The sequence below is a fragment of the Fringilla coelebs genome, assembly GCF_963513975.1.
Source record: "Fringilla coelebs genome assembly, chromosome: 16".
NCBI lineage: Eukaryota > Metazoa > Chordata > Aves > Passeriformes > Fringillidae > Fringilla > Fringilla coelebs.
In genome coordinates this window covers 8711839-8735164 of record NC_140042.1, presented here as the reverse complement: position 1 = coordinate 8735164, position 23326 = coordinate 8711839, and the positions used below count along the sequence as shown (strand labels likewise).

Genomic DNA, 23326 nt, shown 5'->3' with positions numbered 1-23326 from the left:
GGCAGCGCCCGGAGCCCTCCGGGCCGGCAGGAGGCGCTGTGGCGGCCCGGCCGTGCCCTGCCCGGCCCTTCCGGCAGCGCTGGCTGCGGGCGGTGGCGGCGGTGAGGGGATGCGGCCCCGGGTGGCGGCCGCGCTGCTCTGCGCCCTGTGCTGCGCCCTGGCGCGGGGCTCCGAGGACATCGTCGTGGGCTGCGGCGGCTTCGTCAAGTCCGACGTGGAGATCAACTACTCCCTGATCGAGGTGGGCCCCGGCTGCCTGCCGGGCGTGCCGAGCGCTGCCGCCCGGGCCGCGGGCACAGGTGGCGGTGGAGCTGCGGCTCCTCTTCACCCTGGCACTCTGCAGCCTGTTTGCCATAAACCGCGTCCTGCTGCCCCCTGGCACGGCTGCTGCTGCTGCTTTACAGCATTGGGTTAGAAAGTGCCTGGTTCCAGTGCTCATCGCCTTTTTAAAAAATACCTTTGTGTCTGTTTTGTTTGTTTCTTTTAGATTAAGTTATATACAAAACATGGTACTCTGAAATACCAGACAGACTGTGCTCCGAACAATGGGTATTTCATGATTCCCCTCTATGACAAGGTAAGACACAAATACCTGCGCTGTCCCCTCTGTGCTGGAGGCAGCAGCTGCCTCCACCTCGATCTGCCGGCAGATTAAATCTCAGAGCAACACACACCCATGAAACACTTGAATTAGGACATCACTTAATGTGGTTTGGATCAAAGTTTCAGCTGTTTCTTTTCTTAAAGCAGCGACTTTGTTTCCCAGTGCTAATTATGAAGAGAAAAGCCAGCTAACGATGGCTGCAGTATTGGGTTTTTGCTATTTATTGGAATGACTGCAGCATTGGGAACCTGAATTCCTGCCAGCAGCTGTGTGCTGTAGCTGTACAAATACTCTACAAAAATACAGGCTCCTACAGAGTACAGACAAAGCTTTCAGATTTTTTACCTATAGAAATGGAAATCAATGTATATGAGAAGGTGTTTTGGTACTACTGAATTGAAAATAACCTGAATGGTTAATTGCGGAGATGAAGAATGTTTTATGGAAATAATGATCCAGGAAACTCAGAATGTATCAGTAATTTGATGTCTGCTTAGACTGGAAGGTTGTTTACATTCAAATTAAATTAAATGCAAGCTACTCTTAGGTGCTCCGGGTGTTTTGCTCTTTTAGGGAGATAGTTAACATAGGATTCAGGAGTAGAAACACAAAATGGTTTGGGTTGGAAGGCACCTTTAAAGGTCATCTTGTCCAGCCAACAAATAATTCCTTCCCTTCCCAGTCTAAGAATGTAACATGCTTTCTGATCCTGGTGATTTCATTCTTAGGCCTTTGAGCCTTTCCAGGGATGAACTTCAGGATATGTGTGGCAGAACACATGTGGTGCTCTCTGATATAAAGAGGATCCCTGTATTGATTAACACCCTTTTTGACCAGAGCTTTTAAAAGGACCGGAATTTTGTTATCCCATGCAGATAATGGTTGGGTATGACCCAGTGGAAATATCAAAGGCTGATTTAGAGCCCATCTGTTGGGGCAGGTGGAGGTAGATGTGAACACTTTCTAGCACTGAGCTGCTTGACTGTGAAGCAGGTTTGTGCTGGAAGCAGGATAAACACGGTGATACTTAATTTCTGCTCTTGGCTGGATGTGAGCCCAGCATCCCAGCCTGTCTGGGTAGATATGGCAGCTGCTTTGAACAGAGAGTCATAAGCAGGAGGAAAGGAGAATGGTGGATATTGGTGCACTCGAGTCTTGTGTTCCTCTCTGCAGCATGATGCTTGTGTTCTGACTTTCTTTCTCATTTATTAGCTAAATTAAATTTAGATCAATGAAGACAGTTATTGCTTTTTATTTTTTTAGGGGGATTTCATTCTTAAAATTGAGCCTCCCCTAGGGTGGAGTTTCGGTAAGTGGTTGTATGTCTTCCTACAATAGCACACTGTATCTGCAGTGAGGGACTTATCTCTAACTTGCAGCTGGCAGGGAAAATGGAGCACTTTTCCAAACCTATAAGCCATAGTGCATGGTTTAATAACTGACATGTACTTACTGTACCTGGGGAAAGTAAAGCTGGGTGGCAGACACTGACAAAGTAACCCTTGAACTGATTTGAAGGGATGTGGGCTTTTAACAAAAATGGCTGCAGTGGGAGGAGGGAAAGAGGATTTTCAGAGTCAGGATTTGGGGGTGCTTTACCTTTGCTGAAGAAAGCTTGCCATGCTTGAATGAATACATTTCTGTGGCAGTTGTGCAAAGCTGAAGCAGAGTTTCCTTGTGGTTGCTCTCTCACTAACTCTCATGCTGTTTTATCGTTCTCTTCCAGAACCAACCAGTGTAGACATCCATGTGGATGGCATTAATGACATTTGCACAAAAGGAGGCGATATTAACTTTGTGTTCACAGGATTTTCTGTGAATGGAAAGGTTAGACTCCTTTATCTTCATTTATTCCACCTTATGCTAATTCAACCTTCATAAACGCATTCAAATTCAGGTCTACATGTTATTTTCATTCATTTATACTTCCCTTTCTTTTTCTTTTGACAGGTTCTCAGCAAAGGTCAGACATTAGGTCCTGCTGGAGTTCAGGTTGTACTGAGAAATGCTGGCAGTGACATAAACATACAAGCAACTATTACACAACCTGGAGGAAAGTGAGTGTGGGTGGTGCATACTTAGTTCATCTGTTCATTTGCACAAGATCCTTTCAATTCTGCTGTATTGACTGGGACTGTAAGAGTTCTGAAGTATTTTTTCTAATATGTGAATAGAGTCTAAATTGTTTTTCTGTGAACAGATGTTTGTGGCTGTTTCTGAAGAGACATAATCCCTTTCTTGCCTTGCAGGTTTGCTTTCTTTAAAGTGCTCCCTGGTGAATATGAAATCTTTGCATCACATCCTACCTGGATGTTGAAAGAGGTTAGAACCTTCAGAAGTTCTGGTTTGCCTGGGTAGAGAGGATGGATCTGCTAGACCTTGTCTGGATCAGTTAGTGTGAGGAAGGGGCTTTGTGGGTGGACAGGGTTACTGGAGTTTTTCTACATCTAATTCAGGTAATCAAGAAACTGCCTCGTACACAGCCACTTTGGACATAGTGAAGCCAGCCAGGGAAGGACAAAATGAGCTTTTGCTTTTGCTTTCCATCTTCTATCCCTTATTTTGCCAGAATATTGTAGGTCAAATCCTTCCCTCCCAGACGGCATCTTCTTTGAGGAGCTCTGATATCCTGACCATTTCCTAAATCAGTGAAGCAGGAAAAATAATGTTTTAGAAAGTATCTTTGCTTTAGTGTCTTAGTGCCTTGCCTAGCCTGGAGACCCTCTTCGAGTTCTGCTGCTCTGGCTTCTGTTCCTGTTGTTGATTGTGCAGTTTCTGATTGTTTTAGGTGCTGTAAGTGAGATGTGATGCCTGCTTTTGATGAAAATGTTTGTTTCTGTATTTCAGGCCAAGACAGTGGTGCGGGTGACAAGTTCCAATGCTTATGCTGCCAGCCCCCTGATTGTTGCAGGCTACAATGTCTCTGGGTCTGTGAGGAGTGATGGAGAACCCATGAAAGGGGTCATGTTTCTCCTTTTCTCTTCTTCAGTCTCCAAAGAGGTAATGGTTGATCAGTGCCTTTTCAATGTGAGTATGGCTACAAATAAGAAAAACCAAATAGCTTCTAGATTCATATTGCCCTGATACTCATCTGTCATTCACTGGTTTGTACAATCCCTTAAACTATATTTTTGCATTTGGTTCATGTGATTTCTTTTTTTTTTTCCTAACAAGACCCTTGTAATGCTATGTGACCTCCATGGAATTATTTCATAATTCATTGTACAGTAGCTGCAATTTGTCCTCAGCATGACATCTTTATTACTCTTTGCCCTTTTGATGGGAAGACAAAGTTCCACAGCTTCTATTGCCACCTTATAAATGCATTAAGAAATGACTGTGAAACATTTGGTCGTGTAGAGCTGAGCTCTGTTCTGCAATGTTAGCCCTGTCCACAGAACTGCAGTCAGTTAAGACACATGGTACAGTTTTGGAGATATTGAATTTCCCAGTGCTCTGTCCTTGTTACCATAAAGTTGATCATTTGCTGTTTTTTCCCGTTTTACCTATACATGAATTTTAAGCCATGTCATCAAACTTTGCCTCTAAAATGGTTTTATACTTCCCATCTATCATTCACAGTTGAGTATTTTGAACCCTCCTGTATCCCTCTTCCCCCCCAGTTACTTTTTGTGTTCTTCTTTGAGATAGAAAGAAAGTTGTATTGCATTTATTACTACAGGATGTTTTGGGCTGCAGTATTTCTCCTGTGGATGGGTTCCAGTCAAGAGATGAGTCTTTATCCTATTTGTGCAATGTTGTATCAAAAGAAGATGGATCTTTCAGCTTTCTTTCTCTGCCAAGTGGGAAATACACTGTGGTAAGTGACAAAAAATTCATGGCTTTTCTGTTGAGTGGGCTGTTCACTTTCATTTTCTAAACCAGAGTGTGCTATTGCCACCTCCTCCCTTTTAAGCTGTTTCCTTTTTTCCCCATTCTCTTTTTTACATCTGGATGTTGTGGGAGCATGTTCTCTGTGCACTGCCTGGAGTGATGGTCCTGCATTCTCAGTCTGTGCTCTACAAATGGGATTCAGGCTTCTCTCATTCCTTTAATCCTTCTAGCAATCATACAGTCTCCTAGCCATTAGCTCTTGCACATCCAAGTATGCTGTATTCTGGTTAGAGGGTTACTTTTCTTTCTTTTCTGATAATTTCATGGTTTCCATCAGTCTTGAAATATTACCCATATTTGTGTCTCCATCCTTCTGAGTAATTGTTTCCAGGAGGTTTGCAGCTCATTTTACCTTGGTGGCAATAAGAACATGGAATGGCAATAAGAACATGGAAAATGATAGAGGAAAATCATTCTGTCATCACAGCTTAGGAGTCAAAGCCATGTGTCTTCTTTCAGATACCATTCTACAGAGGAGAGAGAATCACCTTTGATGTTGCCCCATCTAGACTGGACTTCCTTGTAGAGCATGACAGTTTACAGATTGAGGTAAGGCCTGCAGAGGGAGTAATCCTTTTGTGCCACTCATTCCTGTAAAAGCCTAACTGATTTTAGCAGAAAGCAGCTGAATTGTGGAAAAACTTCTTTGAAAGAAGTTGAAGGCACTTGTTTATGCACAGCAGGTAGAAGACAGTTTCTAGTGCTGTGCTGTGTTTCTGTGCTTCAGTCCCTTTTATTAGGAAGAAACAAAACAGGGCAGAGCTGTCTGCTGTGTTCATTTTCATGTCAAGTGTTGCAAACAGGCAGTAGTCTTCCATGTTGCCTGTATTTCCTTGCTGAGATTGTCACATCTCTGGAGAAGGGCCTGTAGGTTTTTCTGGTTTGCAGTGTTCCTTGTGTAATGGCATTATGATCTGTGACTGTGGCCCTCTGGGCTGTACCAGTGCAGACAAATTGAGAATGTGTGTTTTGTACTTAGGGGAGCAGTTTGCCTGGAGATCAGTTTGTACTTTCACAGTGATCATCCTGGTACATTTTTTCCTAGAGCTGTAAATAAGTTTCCTTTATATGTGTGTGGGGAGAAAATGGTGTTGATTGCTGTAGGTGTGTGTTTATATTTCCTGAGTAAAGAATGATGTTAATTTTTTCCCATTTCAGCCTGTTTTCCATGTGATGGGTTTCTCTGTCACAGGCAGGGTGTTGAATGGTCCTGAAGGAGAAGGAGTTGCTGATGCCACTGTGACTCTGAACAATCAGATTAAAGGTATTCAGTGCTCTTGATCTTTGCTGCTACAGGGAAGCCTTTATGAAATTCAAGTACAGGACTAGTGTATTATGTGGAATTAACCCTTTGGGATAGTACACTGCTTTTGTTGCAATTTATTTGAAATATTGGAGTGCATTTCATGCAGTTAATAAATTTTGTGTTTTCTGGTTTAGATGAGAGCATTAAATATTCATTTGTTTGGCAGTTGAAAATTTCTTAATTGCTTTTAACCATATGCCATATTGTACTTTGAAATACAGAAATGAAGGTTCGTCTAGTAAAAAAGCATAAAACTATTTGTTGTGTAATAATAATTAAAAATAGCCTAAAGCAGTGCATGTCCTCTGGATCTGTTGATACATTAGGTTAACATATGCTCTGGTTTTTAACTGTTGTTATTTGTTACAGTGAAGACAAAAGCTGATGGCTCTTTCCGCCTTGAGAACATCACGACAGGTACATACACAATTCATGCCAGGAAAGAACACCTGTTCTTTGATACTATTACTGTGAAGATTGCACCCAATACACCTCAGCTGGCAAACATCATTGCAACAGGGTAAGGAATGGTGTCAGGATGAAAATACAATTTGATGTGTGGATGAGGCTATGAAAATGGGTGATCATTTCCATGCCATGCCCAGAATTGTGTTGTCAGGAGCTAAATGTTGCTGAAGAAAGGAAGGGCAGATAGGGCAGCATGAGTGCATGTTTTGTGCTCAATAATAGTTCAGGTTTAGAGCATCCTCTTAAGAAGCTATCCCTAGCAAATGAAGACACTAAGGCATGGATAAATTAAGAATTTTAGAGTGTTATGTGAACCAAGAAAGCAACAGAGAAGCTTTCTGCCACTTGACTCTTGCTCAGAAGGAGGGTATCTGGAGTCACACAGCTGTCTGGTGCAGTGTTGTACCAAACCTCTGCATTTTACTGCTCACTCTCAAAGTCATTGTTGCCTTACCTGAATTGTCTTTTTTCTTGTTTGATGCCTTGACTGTGAGTCTAAGGCTGTGCAGTGGTGGAAGATACAGCATGAGCTGAGGAAGATGAAAGGGCCGTGGTTCTGTGTTCAGGACTTCAGAGGAGGAAATAGTGGCAGTGTTCTGGAGAAGTGAAAACTTGGAATTTACTGAGTCAAATAGCTGTCAGCTCATACAGACATAGCCAATTAGAAAAAAGCCTGTGTGCTGCTCAGTGATGGGGTACAATTGATTCAGTAACTAAATATGTTGTGCTGTTGAAGGCTATGAATAAAACTTAGCAGCTTCTGATTTGTCATCTTGTCTTGTGCTTTCGCAAGTGTAGGTGTACCAAGGTTGTGTTCCAGTGGATTACCTATCATATTTAAGGTTTTTGACACAAAACATTTGAAACTATTTAAAACCTGAGGGGACAAATCCATTGCCTGCTTAGCACAAAAAAAAAAAAGGAAAAAGGCTGGAAATAATTGGGTTGGTGGCCGGGAAGAGTGAAGGAAGTTGCTTGCAAATCTCTCTTTCAGGAGAATTCCTTTCCAATTCAGATGTTATTACCTCAACATGACGAGGTTTACTTTTAAGGAAGTCCTAAAACAAGGGGGTTTTTTATGATCTTTGTCAAATCAAGATACTTGTTCTGATGAGTGGCTTTTATTTAACAGGTTCAGTGTGTGTGGCCGCATCTCAGTTACTCGATTCCCTGACACAGTCAAACAGATCAGTAAATACAAGGTAACCATGATACCTGAAGACAAAGACAAAGCATCACTGGTTACAACAGAAACTGACTCTCATGGAGCATTTTGTTTCAAGGCAAAATCGGGTACATACAATGTTCAGGTAAGAGTGAGCTTACATTTCTTCATCATAGGACTGTTATGGTGTTTTAGAAGATTTTGAAATTTTGGAAAGCATGTTGAAGAGGGTGGTTTTGCTTTCTCTGGGATTTACAGTAGATTTCCATTTTTTAATTCCTGATAAATGCATTGAAGACAGCAGAGTGGGTGGTTTTGGACTTGTGTCTGAAAGGTGGTGATGCCTTGATGTCATATACTCTGCAGGTAATTATTCCAGAGGCTGAGACCAGAGCAGGGTTGTCATTGAAACCCAAAATGTTCCCTGTCACTGTTACTGACAGACCAGTGATGGATGTGACCTTCTCTCAGTTTTTGGCATCTGTCTCAGGGAAGATCTCTTGTTTAGGTAAGTCCATTGTGAAAGTGAAGTGGCAATGGAATGGAGAACTTCAGCACTGCATGTGTGAGTGTTGTTGACATCAAGACACTGTGGTTAGTCCCATCAGCAGATAAGTCAATGTAACTTGCAGCACGTGGAGAAAGCAGCTCTCCTTGGGAGATGTTGTGACCTAGTAAGTTTGGTGTAAAGTTATGTACCTTCTTTTGATACTTGCTAAGGATTAGCAAGTCTTCCTTCCTCAGAAGAAGGAGGGGTTCTGGAAGGAAATGGTCCTGACTGCTGCTTGGGATACTGTACATCAATCAGAGAAGTACTGGAGGTGAAAAAGAAGTTTACAAAAAAAAAGGGGAAAAAGCAGTGTAGGATAGATGCTGAAGCTGTTGGTAGAAGCTTTCAACCTCTGTTCTCTTTCATAAGCTTTTTGTCTTTATTTTAGTCTAAGGCTCCTCTCTCCTGCTATTTTCCTTGATTATCCACTGATTTTAGCAGATGATGATTGAAGCCTGATTTTTGTCATTTTTACCCTTCCTTTTCCTCTCTGAATCCTCCTGCACTTTGTGTTCTGCCTCTCAGGTGTTTGCTCAGCTCTTAAGTCTCTGCAGAGTGAAGCGAACCCAGGGATTTAATGTTGATCTCAGGTTTTTTTCTTGCCGTGAGATAAAAGAATATGATTAACAGTCTCAAAATCTGCAGAATGCAAAAACCCATGATACGTGCCTAAGAAACAAGTTTTAACTGGAAGCATCCTGTGCTGGGAGGGGGTTAGCATTTCATTTAGCAGCCGGGGTGTGGCTGTTTTGGGGTGCAGCCTGACGTGCTGTGTTCCCTGGCAGACGCCTGTGGTGACCTGACGGTGACGCTGCAGGCCGTGAGCCGCCAGGGGGAGAAGCGCAGCCTGCAGCTGGCCGGGAGCAAGGACTCGGTGCCCTTCACCTTCGAGGGGGTGCTCCCGGGCAAGTACAAAGGTAGGAGCAGGGGAACTGCTTGGGGGCACCTGGGTAGCTCAGTTTGGGACCTAATCTGAGCGCTTCCGTTATCATGGATGGCTTTTGCAGCATGCCCTACACAGTTGTGAAACTTGTGAGAATCTGGAAAAATACCTTACAAGAGTGCATCAGGTTTTCTTAGTGTTGGATGTTTAACCCTGTGTCAGCCCAAAGGTTACTGCTCCCCTGAGTTTTAGGGTCTGCATGACTGGTGTGGGGGTAGTGGGCTTTATCATGAACTAGCTTGTCCCAAGAACAGGGACAGACTCTAGTTCTGCTTCCAGAGTGCTGCTCCTAAGAACAATCTGTATTTTGGCCAGCCTGCCTTGGCCTGTGAAAATAAGTTGTTTTCCAGGGAAAGGTATAGAAGGAGTATATAGATTGCACCCTTTGTACAGGAGTGGGAACATCTTTCCACCAGGTTAAATTTGAGTTAGGTTGTAATGTCCTCGAGGCTGCTTTGCCTGTCACAATGGTAGTGCCCATTGAGGAGCCTTCCAGGGTGGCCAGGCTTCATTATTCCTTTTCATAGCACAGCTTTCCTGATGGATGTGTTGGGTTCCTAGTGATGCTGCAGTGCTGAGAGCCAGGTCTGTTACTACAGGCATTGTCATGTATTTGAGAGACACAAACTTCTCCTATCACAAAACCTGCCCTTATTTACTTGGTTTTACATTACTGAAATGCTTTGTGTGATGTATATTCTAGTAAGCATTGTACATGAAGACTGGTGCTGGAAGAATAAGTCTCTGGAATGGGAAGTGCTGGAGGAAGATGTGTCAGGAGTAGAATTCAGGCAGACTGGATATATGCTGAGGTGTTCTCTATCTCATGCAATCACACTGGTACGTAGGAAGCAAATGCTCTTGTATGTTTTTAATGACCTTGTGAAGGCAGGCTGGTTATGTTTGGAATCAAGGCTTTCTCCTGTCTCTGGAGGGTCACAGAGCATGGAACATTGATGTTTAGAGTGCTTCAGGATTTGTCTTTTAAGTTGGTGAAATGGTCTTGTGATGTTAGGTGTTACAAAAGAGATGGCATTGATGTATCTTCAGGCAAACACTGTTTTCATTTTGTTGTTTGGTAGCTGCTAATAGTGAACTGTGCTGTGGCTTCACAGGAATTTTATCAGGATGGAAATGGACCAGAGAATGTTGGTGTTTATAACCTGTCCAAAGGAGTTAATAGATTCTGTCTTTCAAAGCCAGGTAAAAGCTTAAAAATATTTGTTTAAAAATGAAAAATAACCAGTTAGCTAATACTGCTGAGAACTAAAATAAAATTGTTGTGATTTCTGAAAGGCATTGTTTTAATTACATCTGTATATAAATGTCCTGTTCTAAGTTTTTAGAATTCTCCATTTCTTCTGCTATTTAGTCCTTCACCAACTCTAGATTCCAGAAATAAAATGTTACTATTTTTTTTCTTGGTGATGGAAGTATTTCATCTTTGATGAATGAAATTTTATTGTTGAAATAATCTCATTCATATAGGTTCTGTTTGTCAGACACGTTAGAAGGTGTCTATGTGAAAGGCAGCAGATAAATAGTCAAATTTTGTAGTTGTTTCTATACCTCTGCTCTAAAAGTTGACTTTTTCAGTGGGTCATTCTTTGCCTTGCTGTTTGTAGGTGTGTATGAGGTGACCCCACGCTCCTGCCACCAGTTTGAGCACGAGTACTACACCTACGACACGTAAGAGTGTGACTGTTCTCACCTTCACCTACCAGCATGATTCTCCATTAAGCTCCCTTCTCCTGCTTGCTTTCAGCAGGACAGCATGTGTAGAGGGAAGCAAGGTGTATCACACGTGTTCTCTTGCCCTTCCTATCTTAAAAGTAATAAAAATCAACTAATGAGAGGGTTTAAAGATGCTTTAGTTATTTTCGATGGGTGTTTTTGTCAGCTTTCTGTCTGTTTAGTGTTGGGTTTGCTTTGTGACAGAGAAGAGTTATTTCAGTAAAAACTGTTGCTCACTTCTGACAGCTGAAAGGCAGAAGATAGCACAGTAAGATTGCTAAGAGCCCTTGCCACGATTGCATGCCACTGGTTCCATGACCCTCTGGTGGTGGGATTCTGCTCACTCCATTTTTTGCAAGCTGAATAAATGTTCACCCTTACCGTGAGCAGTGCTGATATTCCTTGGTCAGGAAAGTTTATTAGTTATTTATAGATTATGGTCTGGTGATGTGTTTGATGACACTTTGACAATATGAAATCAATCTAATCAACTTTAGCTTGAGAGGAAGCAGAAGGCTCAAAGGAAGGGATTGCTTTGGGACTCGAGGTAGGAAATGCTCCCTCTCCAAGAGATGACCATCCCAGCACCACAGCTTTGCTGTGTAATTTCTGTGTCATCTTTTATAAAGCATTTCAGTCTCAGGGGTGAGAGCACAGACTCTTCTAAATAAGATTTGTTTATTTGGGAAGGGGACCTTGAATTGGTGTCTTTGTTCCTTTGATGTGCAGGTCCTCTCCCAGTATCCTGACGCTCACTGCAGTTCGCCACCACGTCCTTGGCACGATTGTAACTGATAAACTGATGGATGTGACTGTCACCATTAAGTAAGGACAAAGAAATCATGGGGTATAAAAAGTGGTAGAAAAAGACATTTCTCTCATAAAGCTTTACTCCAGTTTTAGTGCTGCAGTGGCTGCTTTCTAAGGGGATGGCATCCTAGCCTAGGCTTCAAGAGGTTTTTAATGCTAGGATGTGCTTTGAGTTCTTTGGAGAGAAATAAGTTCAGCCTCATTTTGAGCATTTTCTGATCATTTGAACATTGCCCCTCCCTACTTTTGTGTCTTGGTAAAAAGGAATGATTTTCTGAGTTTTTATATACTTTAATGAACTGATGTTTCAGAATTCAGAGGGTATTGTTTTAGCTTGGGTCTGAGCTCTTTAAGGCACTGGCATATATTTTTTTCCTTTTTCCTCAGAATGAGAGTCTGCTGCTTTAGAGCATTGTAACTGGTGTGAGGAGGGTTATAAAAGGAAAAACATGCAGAGTGATTGCACACTAATGCACCAATTTATGTTTAGCTGAACAGACAGCTCACTAGGGAGCACTGATTTGTGAACAGCTTTAATTGTACGAGGTGCCAAATCTGCCTGAAAATGTCTGGTAATGATGAGTGTTTTATTGATACTCTGCTGGTATCTACTTGTTCTAGGCTGTGGGTTCTCAAACTTTTTTGAGTGCAGAAAACATCTTTTCAGAGAACATTACCTGCAGAGCATGGCCTTGAGTTCTCCAAGATTAATGGCCTTATCACTGCAACTGCTGGGCAACTCCAGCAGCTGGAAAGGAGACACTGAGACAGCAGAGAGCCATTAGGGTTTTAAAAACAACTTAGTGAGGAGGTGAATATTGTACCAACCTTCTCAGCTTGTTGGCTTTTTGGAGACTATTGGCTAGTGCTTTGAAGACAGCTTAGTTGCCACAGGTATCTCTGATCAATCCTGTCTCAAGCTTTTCAGCTGAATTCCAATTTGTGAAGTGCCATCAAAATAAAGGGAACAGCTCTGGGTTTAAAAGCAAGCTATGTGTTTTTACAAGTCTGTGTACCAGATCCATGGCAGTGACCCTTTAACTTTGAGTTAAGAAAAAACCCCAAACAACCTCAACCAAAAGCAAAGCTGATTCTCGTCAGTTCTTGATAATGGCTTGGTATGTTTTAAAGATAAGACTGTAGTAATGTATTGTGAGTATCTTGAGCCTGTGTGTGCCTGTACAAATTTTTAGTAGACTTTCAGACAAAAAAAACCACAATTCATGTTTCTGTATTGTGTCTGGACTGCAGAGAAAGAGTATAAAGCCTTGATGAAACTTAGTGTGATAGAGCAATAGTAACCAATAGTAATTATGTCTCTTAAAAAACCCAACTAGAATATAGGTGGAGGCTGAAGCAGGAGTCAGAACTATCCTGGTAATTTAAGTGGCTCTAGGAAAAGTGATTGTGCTCATTTAGGTTCAGTCCTCACTGAGAATTCAGACTGCTGGAGAAGAGAGATGATAAGATACAAAGGATGATTGGAGTCTAGAAAAAAATGCTAGAAGAGAGGATGCAAGATCAGAGAAAGTGAAATAAAAGGCATTGTTCTGACCTGATTCTAAGAACTTAGTTGAATTTATCTAGTAATCTGCTCAGTGGACAGTGACAAGATAGCTGGCTAGTTCAAATGAATAGGGCAGATAAGTGAGGACTCAGAGCTTTTCCTGGGAATTTCTGGCTCTTGGAAGTATTTATGTATGATAGAAGTTATTTTCTCCTTGTATTCTCTGCTCCTGAGAGGTAGGTTCTGAGACAGAAGTTCCTAGTTCTGAAAAAAAAAGCAAGCTTAGCAGTCTTTTTATTTATTTTGTACTTTCTGTATTACACTTGTTCTCAGGTTTGAAATTCCAGCCCTTCTCTTTTAGTTTAGGTCTTTGTTAAAGGCACCCTTGCAAACTGATCCTTTCGCCTAAAAATTTACCACTCCTGTGCTCTTAGGGGAATAAACAGGGCAGTTAAAGAGGGATGGGTTAAAAAAATACCCTGGGACTTGTCTGTGGTGATGTAAAAGCAGTAATTAACAGATACAACAAGCTCTTATCTCATATAGGGCAGGAGATGATTTTGGTTTCTGTCCATATTTTCAGGTCATCCATTGACAGTGAACCTGCCTTGGTTCTGGGGCCCCTGAGGTCTGTTCAGGAGCTGCGCCGGGAGCAGCAGCTGGCGGAAATCGAGAGCCGCCGGCAGGAGAGGGAAAAGAAGGGGCAGGAGGAGGAAGGAACAAAGCCACCAGTGCAAGAAATGGTGGAGGAGCTCCAAGGACCATTCTTATATGAATTTTCATACTGGGCAAGGTAATACCAACCTCCAGTAATGGCCAAGGTGTGTTCTTTGTACTGTGTTTGGTGTTTCTGTCAAACAGGATTGTGATACAATTCCAGGTAGGACAGAGCTGCTGGCTGGGTGCCTTTGGTGACTCTGAGCTACAAGAAAACTTAGTACCGCACAGTAAGAATTTTGCTTAGGTTGTTGTTAGTACTTTTTTCTTGGAGTATTTAGATGCATTCTTGCACTCTGCTCTACATGAGAGCTGCTAATTCAGTTTTCTTCTGATTATATCTTATTTGTGTTTCACAGGTCTGGAGAGAAAATTACTGTAACACCATCATCAAAAGAGCTGCTCTTCTACCCACCTTATGTGGAAGCAGTTGTTAGTGGAGGTAAATAATTTATTCTTTGAAAGGATTGGATTTTTATGGTTGAAATGTATGTAGATAAACATATGAATAACTCAAAAAGTAATGTTAGGAAAGTTTCAGTTGCAGCTATTTCTTTGGGCCAGCTTAATTCTGGAATTTGGAAGTTTATTTGATAGAGGATGCAAGTACATTTTATATCAGCAGAATATTCTTCCAAGTACTGAAAAACCACCTAGCACAAGAGGAAGGCCAGATTCTCAGAGTTGTTCATAGTACTGTCACCGAGAAAAAGAGTTGTGCAAAAACAAGGTTTCTATTTTGAATTGTTACCAAATTCAACTTTCTATTAAAGCTTTTTCTAACCCCACTAGATTACAGTAATAAAAATATTCACAGAAAAATATGAACTTCAAAATTGTCAGGATTATCATCAGTTATTGATGCTGCTTATTAGGTCAGTGTCCATCATGTCCTTAGTTTCTTAAGTGAACATATTTTGTTTAAAATCACAAGGAAATATTAAGTGCCTCTTTTCATGTGACTCTGTTTGCACATTCTAAATGCATTTGAGGGAGGGAAATAAAATTTTGCTTAATGTCATTGAACATGACATATGATGACCTGAATTTGAACTCAAAAAATGTGGTCAAAGCTCAGTGTAATCTGTGGCTGCAGTGTGTGGCTGCACTGAGACCTACAACCACTTCAGAAATCCATAAAGTTTTTTTGGTGATGTGCTTATAGCTTTGAAATGTAGTTACTCATTTTGGTACTGTTCAGATTTTGTAAGATGTGTTGAGAGGCTGTGATATTGTGTGGATTGATCTCTTGTTCTAAGATAAAAGGCTACCAGCTGATCTCTTTGGAAGTAGTTAAACTCCTGTTGTAAGCCAGAGTGTCAAGTGTATTTTTGACTTTTTTTTTTTCTTAAATCCCCTTCACAATGACCAAGAGAGTTGTCCTGGGAAGCTGATAGAGATTCATGGAAAAGCAGGCTTATTTCTGGAAGGGCGAATCCATCCTGAATTGGAAGGTGTTGAGATTGTCATTAGTGAGAAGGGAGCAACTTCTGCACTTATCACAGTTTTCACTGATGACAAAGGCACTTACAGGTAATGAGCAGATTGGTTTTCAACCTTTGGATTCTTCAGTTAAAAGGGAGTGGTTACTTGACAATGTCTATGTGATATCCAAGTGTTCTATCTGAAACAAGTTCTATTCTCCTTTTATTTGAAGTGTTGGGCCACTCCACAGTGACTTGGAATACACAATCACTGCTCAGAAGGAAGGTTTTGTTTTGACTGCAGTAGAAGGAACAGTTGGAGACTTCAAAGCTTTTGCTCTTGCTGGGGTGACATTTGAGGTAATGTTCTGAACATTTTGGGTTCTAAATGAATAGTGTGTGCAGTTGGAGCTGGATGTTAATTTTTGTATTCCAAAGACAAGTGGGTGTGGGATTTTGGGATAATTTATTATTATTTGGATAATAATTTTTGTCATGAGGAAATAAATCTCAGTGGATGAGCTCCGTTGTAGACCATGACTTGCCATGCAGAAGATACTTTGCAAGGTTTATAGAGTCCAAAAGATTGGCTTTATTTGCTTTTATAGAGTTGAGCCACCCTGTTTTAATGAGTTTTATCCCTCAAGGTGTTGGTGTAGTCTGGTCCAGCTCGTGCTTGGTTCCAGTCTTTGGGGGGCTTTGTTCTGGCCTCCCTGTGTGTTCTGTGGAGTGGTAGAGAGTGGCTGCTGTGGTGGCACAGGGTGTGCCATGGGCTGTGGCTGCCCAGGGCTTGGGAGCAGGGGGTTCTGCAGCCCTCAGTCTGGCAGGAGGGGCAGCACAGATGTGCTTAGTTCTGCTCACAGTTGAGTGCTCAGAGCCAGCCCACCTGTGCACTCTGCAAGGGGCTTTTCAACTGAACCCTTCTCCATAAAGAAACCCTCACACTTAAAATGACTGGTTTTTCAAAAACAGATCAAATCAGAGGATGACCAGGCTCTTGCTGGAGTTCTCTTGTCCCTCAGTGGAGGGGTGTTTCGCTCCAACCTCCTCACACAGGATGATGGCATGCTGACATTTTCCAATCTGGTGAGTTGAAATGATTTTTCAGCGTGGCTGTTTGTGGGGCTGTGTTACTCTGCCCTCCCAAAAAGGGCTCTCCTGAGTGCCAGGTGTCCTTTGAAACCCTAACCCACCGTGAGAGATGCACATCCCTGAGAATAAACAGCACTTAAAATCTTAGCAAGTGAAAGATGTGAAATCTAACATGGCAAGAGGTTTCTCCCCAACAGGTCGTAGATGATGTTGATTGATCTCAGTTACTAATTTGCAGTCTGTAAACATGAAACAAGCCAATTTGTTGATAATCATTGGAGAGTCTTTAGGGGGAAGAAAATCTAATTACATTATTGATCTATATGTGTGTAGACATGCTTGAATAGTTTCTTTGCAGACATCCTTCTTTTGTGGTCACTCTCCTGTCCTTGAGGTCTTGTGGTAAGGTTTTAGGGCTGTGGTTTCCTTTCTCTCTTAACACTTTGTCACCAGGTGGAATTTCATCAGTTTATTGTGCAGTGTGCTCCCTGTTTGTCACTGCTCACAGTTTGTGACAGGTTTAACCTGGGGTTGGAACAGAGCACTTCAACTCTTCAGAGAGCTCTTGCAAAGCATTATTTGTTCGGAGTTGGTGAGTTTTTGCATCACTGTGAGTAAACAGCTTGTTTTGTGCCTCTTTGCAGAGCCCAGGGCAATATTACTTTAAACCCATGATGAAAGAATTTCGGTTTGAGCCATCATCACAAATGATTGAAGTGCAGGAAGGACAAAATCTCAAAATCCAGATAACAGGTTACAGAACAGCTTACAGGTCAGTGGAGCTGGAATCCATGGAAAATCCTATGGGCTGTATTGGGATGTGTTGTGCCAGAAGTGTTTCCTCCCAGCACACCTCTGTTCTTGCAGGTTTGGCGGACACTTTCCAAGTCTCAATTTAACTTAATTATGCTGTTTTTAAGTACTTTTTTTGGCCTTTTTTTGTGGTTGTGGATATATAGCTAAGCCCAGATGGCAGAGCTATAGGAGGAACCATGGCTATAAAAGCACTCTCAGTGGCACTGGAAGTTGTTTGTGCTGCCTCCAGTGGGAGAGGAGAGGACTATTCTAGGTATGGTAGACCAATTCAGATATCTGAATTCAGGATCCTTGCTTTCCTTACCCTCAGGGGTAAGAAAGAACTGTTGATGGAGTCTAGGAAACTTGGATTCTTAAAGCTGTGTTCTGAACTGCAGTGAATTCTGATGATTTAAACTGTTTTACACACACATTATAAATACCCCTTTTCTTCTTCATGCTGTGGTAAATACATGAAATCCTTTTTCCATCAGTTATAACACTAAAATGTCTATAAAATACGTATTAAAACAGCATCTGCATATCTGTAGCAACTGTTCTCTTTATACCTCCAGCTGTTACGGCACAGTTTCCTCTTTGAATGGAGAGCCTGAGCAGGGAGTCTCAGTGGAAGCTGTGGGACAGAAGGATTGCAGCATCTATGGAGAGGACACAATAACTGATGAGGAGGGCAAATTCAGGCTCCGTGGCCTTCGGGTGAGGAGGAGGCTCTGGCATTTCCTTGTCTGTCAGTGTGACAGTGCAGCAGTGAAATGGGTTCTGTTCAGTGGCCACTGGGTTCTGTTTTCCCATCATGGTTGCTAACTCAGACTCCCCTGAGTGTGTGAAGAAACACTGTCAAGTAATGAACATTGAGCCTGAGAAAAGGGGAAGAGAAAAGCTTGTGGTGTGAGTGTGTGAACTTGCTGGCAGCATACTGTGCTGGCCTCCACAAACACTGAGCAGTTGGTGGGACATGAGACAATCCCCTGGTCAGGGCTTGTGTGACCAGCAGGGAATTTTCATGGGCAGATGAATTTGGGGAAGTGTTTAGTTTCTGCTGTGAAGATACCAAAACAGCCTGTTTTTAGCAGGACCTTGTGTGTGTGTGTGATATGGTTGCACAGCATGTATGTGAAGTAAGCTGTTCTTCAGGGAATGGGGGAGCTGAATTTATGGCACCATTATGGAAGGAATAAACAATTTCCTGAAGTAAAAGGCAATGTTTGATCAGTGTTTAATCCTGTGTTTTTCTTCATCACAGCAGATAATTTCTTTTAACACTGTGATGCAACAAAGTAATGAAAGTTCTATATAGCCTTTTCTTATTTTCTGACAGTAAACACTCCTAATAGTGTCATTGAGCTGAATTTTCTATTTGAGATAAGGAAAACTTTAACAGCATAGAGTTAAATCTGTTTGGGTGGTGTATCTTAAATGGAGTGTCAGAAAATTCTCTTTACTGCTCTCTAAAATTAAAGTATGTATTATTCAGTGTTGGGATTTATCATCTGAATGTTGCTTTCAGCCTGGCTGTGTGTATCATGTCCAACTCAAAGCTGAAGGCAATGATCACATTGAAAGAGCTTTACCACAGCATCGAGCAATTGAGGTAATTTTTTCTCTTTTTTTTTCTAGCATCACTTAAATATGAAATGGGTCTGTCTAGGCATTCTGTATGTTCTGTCAGCAGCAATGTAGTGAAGGCATTCTGTTTAGACAAGTACTTTTCAGCAAGTTAGCTCCCTAAAAACAAGCCCCATATTGTGTGTCAGCACCATAGCTCAAAACTGAAGTGAGATAAAGCCCAAACAGTAAACAAGTGAAGAGGATTCTTTTACAGTCATGAAAACTCTGCATCCAGAAACAAGAGAATAAATATATGGAATACCTTTCAGCATTTCTTTTTGCTGTGGAACAAAGCAGTGGTAGCTTAAGGATTTCATAAATTGTCCTACAGTTGTATTTAGTTATGGACAGAGAGATATTGTTATGTTTTATTGGTTCCAAATCCTGCAGTCTTGTTGTAGGTGAAATTGTAATTTGGACTAGCACTTTTATCTTTATAAAATCTAGTATTACCTTCACATTGAAAACTGGTGGAATCTTGTTAAATATTTCACATTGATCAAGTGTATAAGCATCTCTGTGCATTTCTCAGCACAGGTGCAAAATACTGAGACCAATGTTCTGAAATCAGGCAGTGGATGTACCTCAGCCTTTTCCAGAATAGTGTGTGCTTTTGAGACTTCCATTTTTAGTTTAGCTTAATGTCATGAGCCTCATGCTGACAATGCCCAAGTCTGCAGTTGCAAGCTGTGCACTCTGGAGAGCAGGGACGTGCAGTGGGAAAGCTTTCAAGCTTCCCTGTGGTTAGTATAGACCAAAATCCACTTTTTATTTAAAATGATCAGCGATGTTTGTGCTGTGTTAACAGTTTTGTAGCTGTCCTTTGTTAACTGTCCCTCTGTTGATGAAAACCTGAATGTGTTTTCTGTTGCAGGTTGGGAACAGTGACATTGATGACGTTAATATCATAGCGTTCCGGCAAATTAATCAGTTTGATTTAAGTGGAAATGTAATTACAGCCTCTGAATATCTCTCCACTTTATGTGTAAGTTCAAGCCTTTCATCTTTGTCAAGTGTATTTGTTACTGCTTTCACAGTGATTTTTTTTGCAGGGTCACTGGAAATGGTTCAGTAGCCAGATCACTCATTTAATTCAAATTAGAACTAATAGTTAATGAAGGTGAATTTGAATTCCAGATTGAATGAAGATTGCAGTGTTCCTGATGTTTTGCTTTAATGTTTCCATTTTTCATGGGAATATGTTTAAGAAATACCTTCTCTGGTTGGCCTATACATTTTGGGATATACTTCCCTGGTTAGGGATGCTCTGTCTGTAGGGGCATCAAAACAACAAGAGTTAAATGAGTCCCTTGTATCAGAGAACTGCATTAATTCCTGAAACACCTGAAAATTTTCACCTGTATGTCAAAACCTGAAGATACCATGTGGATGCAGTGATACCACAAGAAATATGAATTTAAAAGTTCATTATAATAGACAGCATGAGACAGATAGGAAAATTTGAAATTTTCAAAATTCCTAACACTGTACTGTGGTCTGAAAAAGCTTGCTAACACCTCTGATCCTTTTGGCTTAGGGCACAAATGCTGAAAGTGTCTGCAAGAGGTGTTAGTCTGGTTAAAAGCTCCATAAAATGTTACCTACAAATATAAATGCAGTGCTTGGATTTCTTTCACACTAGTTTGTTATGCATCTCACCTGCCAAGATCTCATTGCTAAGCTGTTGGGTTTTTTGGGAGACATCCAAAGGATCCAACACTCAGAGCAGGTGTGAAGGGAAAATATGTCACCTTACTGAAGAGCCCCTGAGTTGTGTCCCATCTTCCTGGGGAAATTTAAACCCTTGCAGTTCAGCCTAAGCCAATAGGAATTGGTGTTAAAATTTGATTATATGGAAGTTATCCAAGCCTGTGCCTTCTTCATATTAGGTGGGGTCTTGTGTTGCATGTAGTGCATGTGAGCTGTTGATGGGTGCATGTCATCACCCTGGCCTCCAGTTCAGGCATTCTTGTCTCTGAAAGATATGCTAAGACTGGGTCCAGACACAAGTGAGAGCAGTTTTATGCTCCAAGCACAGACTGCTTTTCATACACTGGTTATGTGAAAATGTCAGACAGCAGCACTAAAGGACTCTTTTCTGACTTTTCACATCCCAGATTAGAACATTTCCAGGTGTTCTTACTTGACAACTTTCTGTTTATAAAAACACATGATGAAATTGGAAATGCTTTTATCCCTGAAAGTGTGGGATGTCTGAAATATCTATTGTGGTGCAAGCTTGGAAATGCCTTGTTTGTGCTTCTTCCTTCACTTGCAGGTGAAGCTCTACAAAAGTGAAAATCTTGACAACCCAATTCATACAGTCAACTTAGGCCTATCCCTGTTTTTTCATTTCCCACCACTACTCCGAGATGGAGAGGTAAGAATATTGCTGGAAAATTAGCTTAGATCACTTTATTTTTTCCCCTATGGACGCTGAAGTGTAATTTGTGGGGTGCCTGCAGAGCTGTATTCATGCTGCACTAACCAGTGTCTTGGAAGATTTGAAGCCTGTTTAGCTGACCTTTGCCTTTAAATGTGATTTTGTCTCAAACTGCTCCTGATGCTGTAGCCTGAGTGTATTTTTTACCCACAGAATTACGTGGTACTCCTGGATTCTACATTGTCTAAATCACAGTATGACTACACCCTGCCTCAGGTTTCTTTCACTGCCATTGGATATCATAAACACATTACACTGGTCTTCAGTCCCACTGTAAGTACTAAACATTTTCATGTTTAATGTTCACCTTGGGAGCAGTATTTGGTGTTATACCTGCCTGTGTTTTGTGCTTTTGGCCAAGCTCTCTGTTAGTGTAACTATAAAGGGGTTTATGAGTGGCATTAATTTAGATTTGCTGTGTGCTCAGTTGCCAGTGGAATGGGAGGGGGACATGAAACAGCAGTAGGAAGTGAAGGGTGCAGATGTGCCTGGAAGGTTCTCTGCTGGCATGGCTGCTGTAGTGGGGTCACAGAGGCGTGGGCAGCGTGGGGCAGGTGAACCAAGGCACACCAGGCTGTCAGTGGACACTGACCATCAATGAATTGGCTTCACAAAGCAGCACACCTCAGGAAGGGGTAATGCCTGAGTGACTGATCCAGAGGGTGGCTTTGAAGTGGGAAGTAAAGTAAATCCTAGAAAAGCACTTGGAAGAAAGTGAGATAAGAAGAGTTGGATGTGCTTCATGATCCTATTGCTGATGTTTCTTAGAGCTGAGGGATTTCACAGTCAACTTAAAAAAAAAAAATAAAATCCATGACCTGCACTGTTTGCAGAGAAAGCTGCCTGAACAAGACATTGCCCAAGGGTCTTACATCGCGTTACCGCTGACGCTGCTCCTGCTGCTGGCTGGGTACAACCACGACAAGGTGGGTCAGGGCTGCTTCTGCTCCTGCCCAGGTATTTCTGTCCTGTCCACGGATACATGTGCTCAGGGAGGGTTTCTTATCCAGAGGTGCAGTTACAGTCCCCTTATGTGAAATAAGAAAAGCCACAATGTAGCCATTGTGGACAATTGTAGCCATGTTTTGGACAATTACCTTCCTTTAAAAGAGCTTAGTGGGAAGGTGAGTTCTGTGCTGTGGCTGAATTTTGGTTTCCCATTTGATTGCTCTGAGAAAGAAACAATACAGCACCATTAAAATTCAGATAACCAGACTCAGTGATAATAGGAATGAAAATAATTGTTTTATTGGCTTCAGGCACAATCAGATTGGAAAAAGTCTTGCGAGTCTTCAGGTCTGGTCTCTTATCTTTATACCCTCCCTAGTTCAGAAGCTCTCAAGAGGAATACAGATACCTGCTATACAACCCCCTCTGTCTTTGTTATCAAGCTATGGTCGTCCAGTCTTTTCTGATATGACTGGATTTCTGTTTTACCAAAAAGAGAAATTAAATTTGTCTGTGCAGTTTGATTTCCTCTCAAACAATCACTTTAGGTTCTGATCTCAGAAATTCCCAGAAGTTTGGTTTGATTCCTCCCCAAGCATTGCTGCCATGTTCTGATGTCTCTGTAGATGTGCCATCGATGCAATAGAGTCTGGTAGGGGCTGCAAGTCTAAAGAGCCACCCCATTCATCCCTTACATACCCTTATAACCACAGCTGCCTTGCCTTTTCCCCCCAGCTGATTCCCTTGCTGCTGCAGCTGACAGCCCGGCTGCAGGGCGTGCGTGCCCTGGGGCAGGCGGGCTCCGACACCGGCGGCTCCGAGGACGCAAAGAGACAAACCAAGAAACAGAAGACCAGACGGACGTGAGCTGAAAGGAGGGACTGGCTGAAGGGCTGCTCTGTCAGACTGGAGCCTGAGGAGGCAAAGCCACTAAAACACATCTTTGTTGAATTTGCAGACTTGACATTTTCTGGTTTTGCTACGTGAGCACCATTTGTCACATTAGCTCCGTTTTGGTTGTAAATTTTCTTTGGAGTCTATAGATTTCCCTGTTGTAAAGTGATTAAATGAATGCCTCTGCTGTCACTGTGAGTGCATCTCTCATACTTGAAGACAATTAATGCTTTTTTTTTTCTTTTCATTGGAACAGGTCATGCTGTCCTTATTAATGATTTATAAAAGCAGTGGTAATAGATAATACTTGATTTCAGTTTCAGTCTCTAGATTTCGGAATGATTTTTCCTTACCTTTTGAAAAACTCACTTGACAGAAGCAGCACACAGGGATTCTACTAAAT

The 23326-nt window shown here is 41.8% G+C and overlaps 1 protein-coding gene across 1 annotated transcript; it reads left to right on the top strand.

Annotated features, from left to right (window-relative positions):
* The first annotated feature begins 76 nt into the window (after positions 1-76).
* LOC311160124 (BOS complex subunit NOMO1) lies at positions 77-23115 on the top strand. Its single transcript, XM_084216605.1, has 31 exons — positions 77-241; positions 488-577; positions 1868-1913; positions 2331-2431; positions 2555-2661; positions 2854-2926; positions 3452-3604; positions 4287-4424; positions 4958-5047; positions 5657-5762; positions 6174-6324; positions 7405-7582; positions 7804-7945; positions 8773-8904; positions 9634-9770; positions 10046-10133; positions 10556-10619; positions 11394-11489; positions 13565-13774; positions 14058-14140; positions 15072-15231; positions 15356-15482; positions 16095-16208; positions 16859-16986; positions 17585-17726; positions 18538-18621; positions 19513-19623; positions 20917-21018; positions 21235-21354; positions 21915-22007; positions 22765-23115. The coding sequence occupies exons 1-31, from the start codon at positions 110-112 to the stop codon at positions 22894-22896; spliced, it is 3630 nt and encodes a 1209-aa protein (XP_084072731.1). The 5' UTR covers positions 77-109; the 3' UTR covers positions 22897-23115.
* Positions 23116-23326: the final 211 nt, after the last annotated feature.

Excerpts from the sequence above, each read along its gene's own strand:
- LOC311160124 (XM_084216605.1), top strand. The coding sequence starts at position 110 with ATGCGGCCCCGGGTGGCGGCCGCGCTGCTCTGCGCCCTGTGCTGCGCC. Across the intron at positions 17,727-18,537 it reads TCAGGCTCCGTGGCCTTCGG|CCTGGCTGTGTGTATCATGT; the intron begins GTGAGGAGGAGG and ends TGTTGCTTTCAG. Across the intron at positions 19,624-20,916 it reads AATATCTCTCCACTTTATGT|GTGAAGCTCTACAAAAGTGA; the intron begins GTAAGTTCAAGC and ends CTTCACTTGCAG.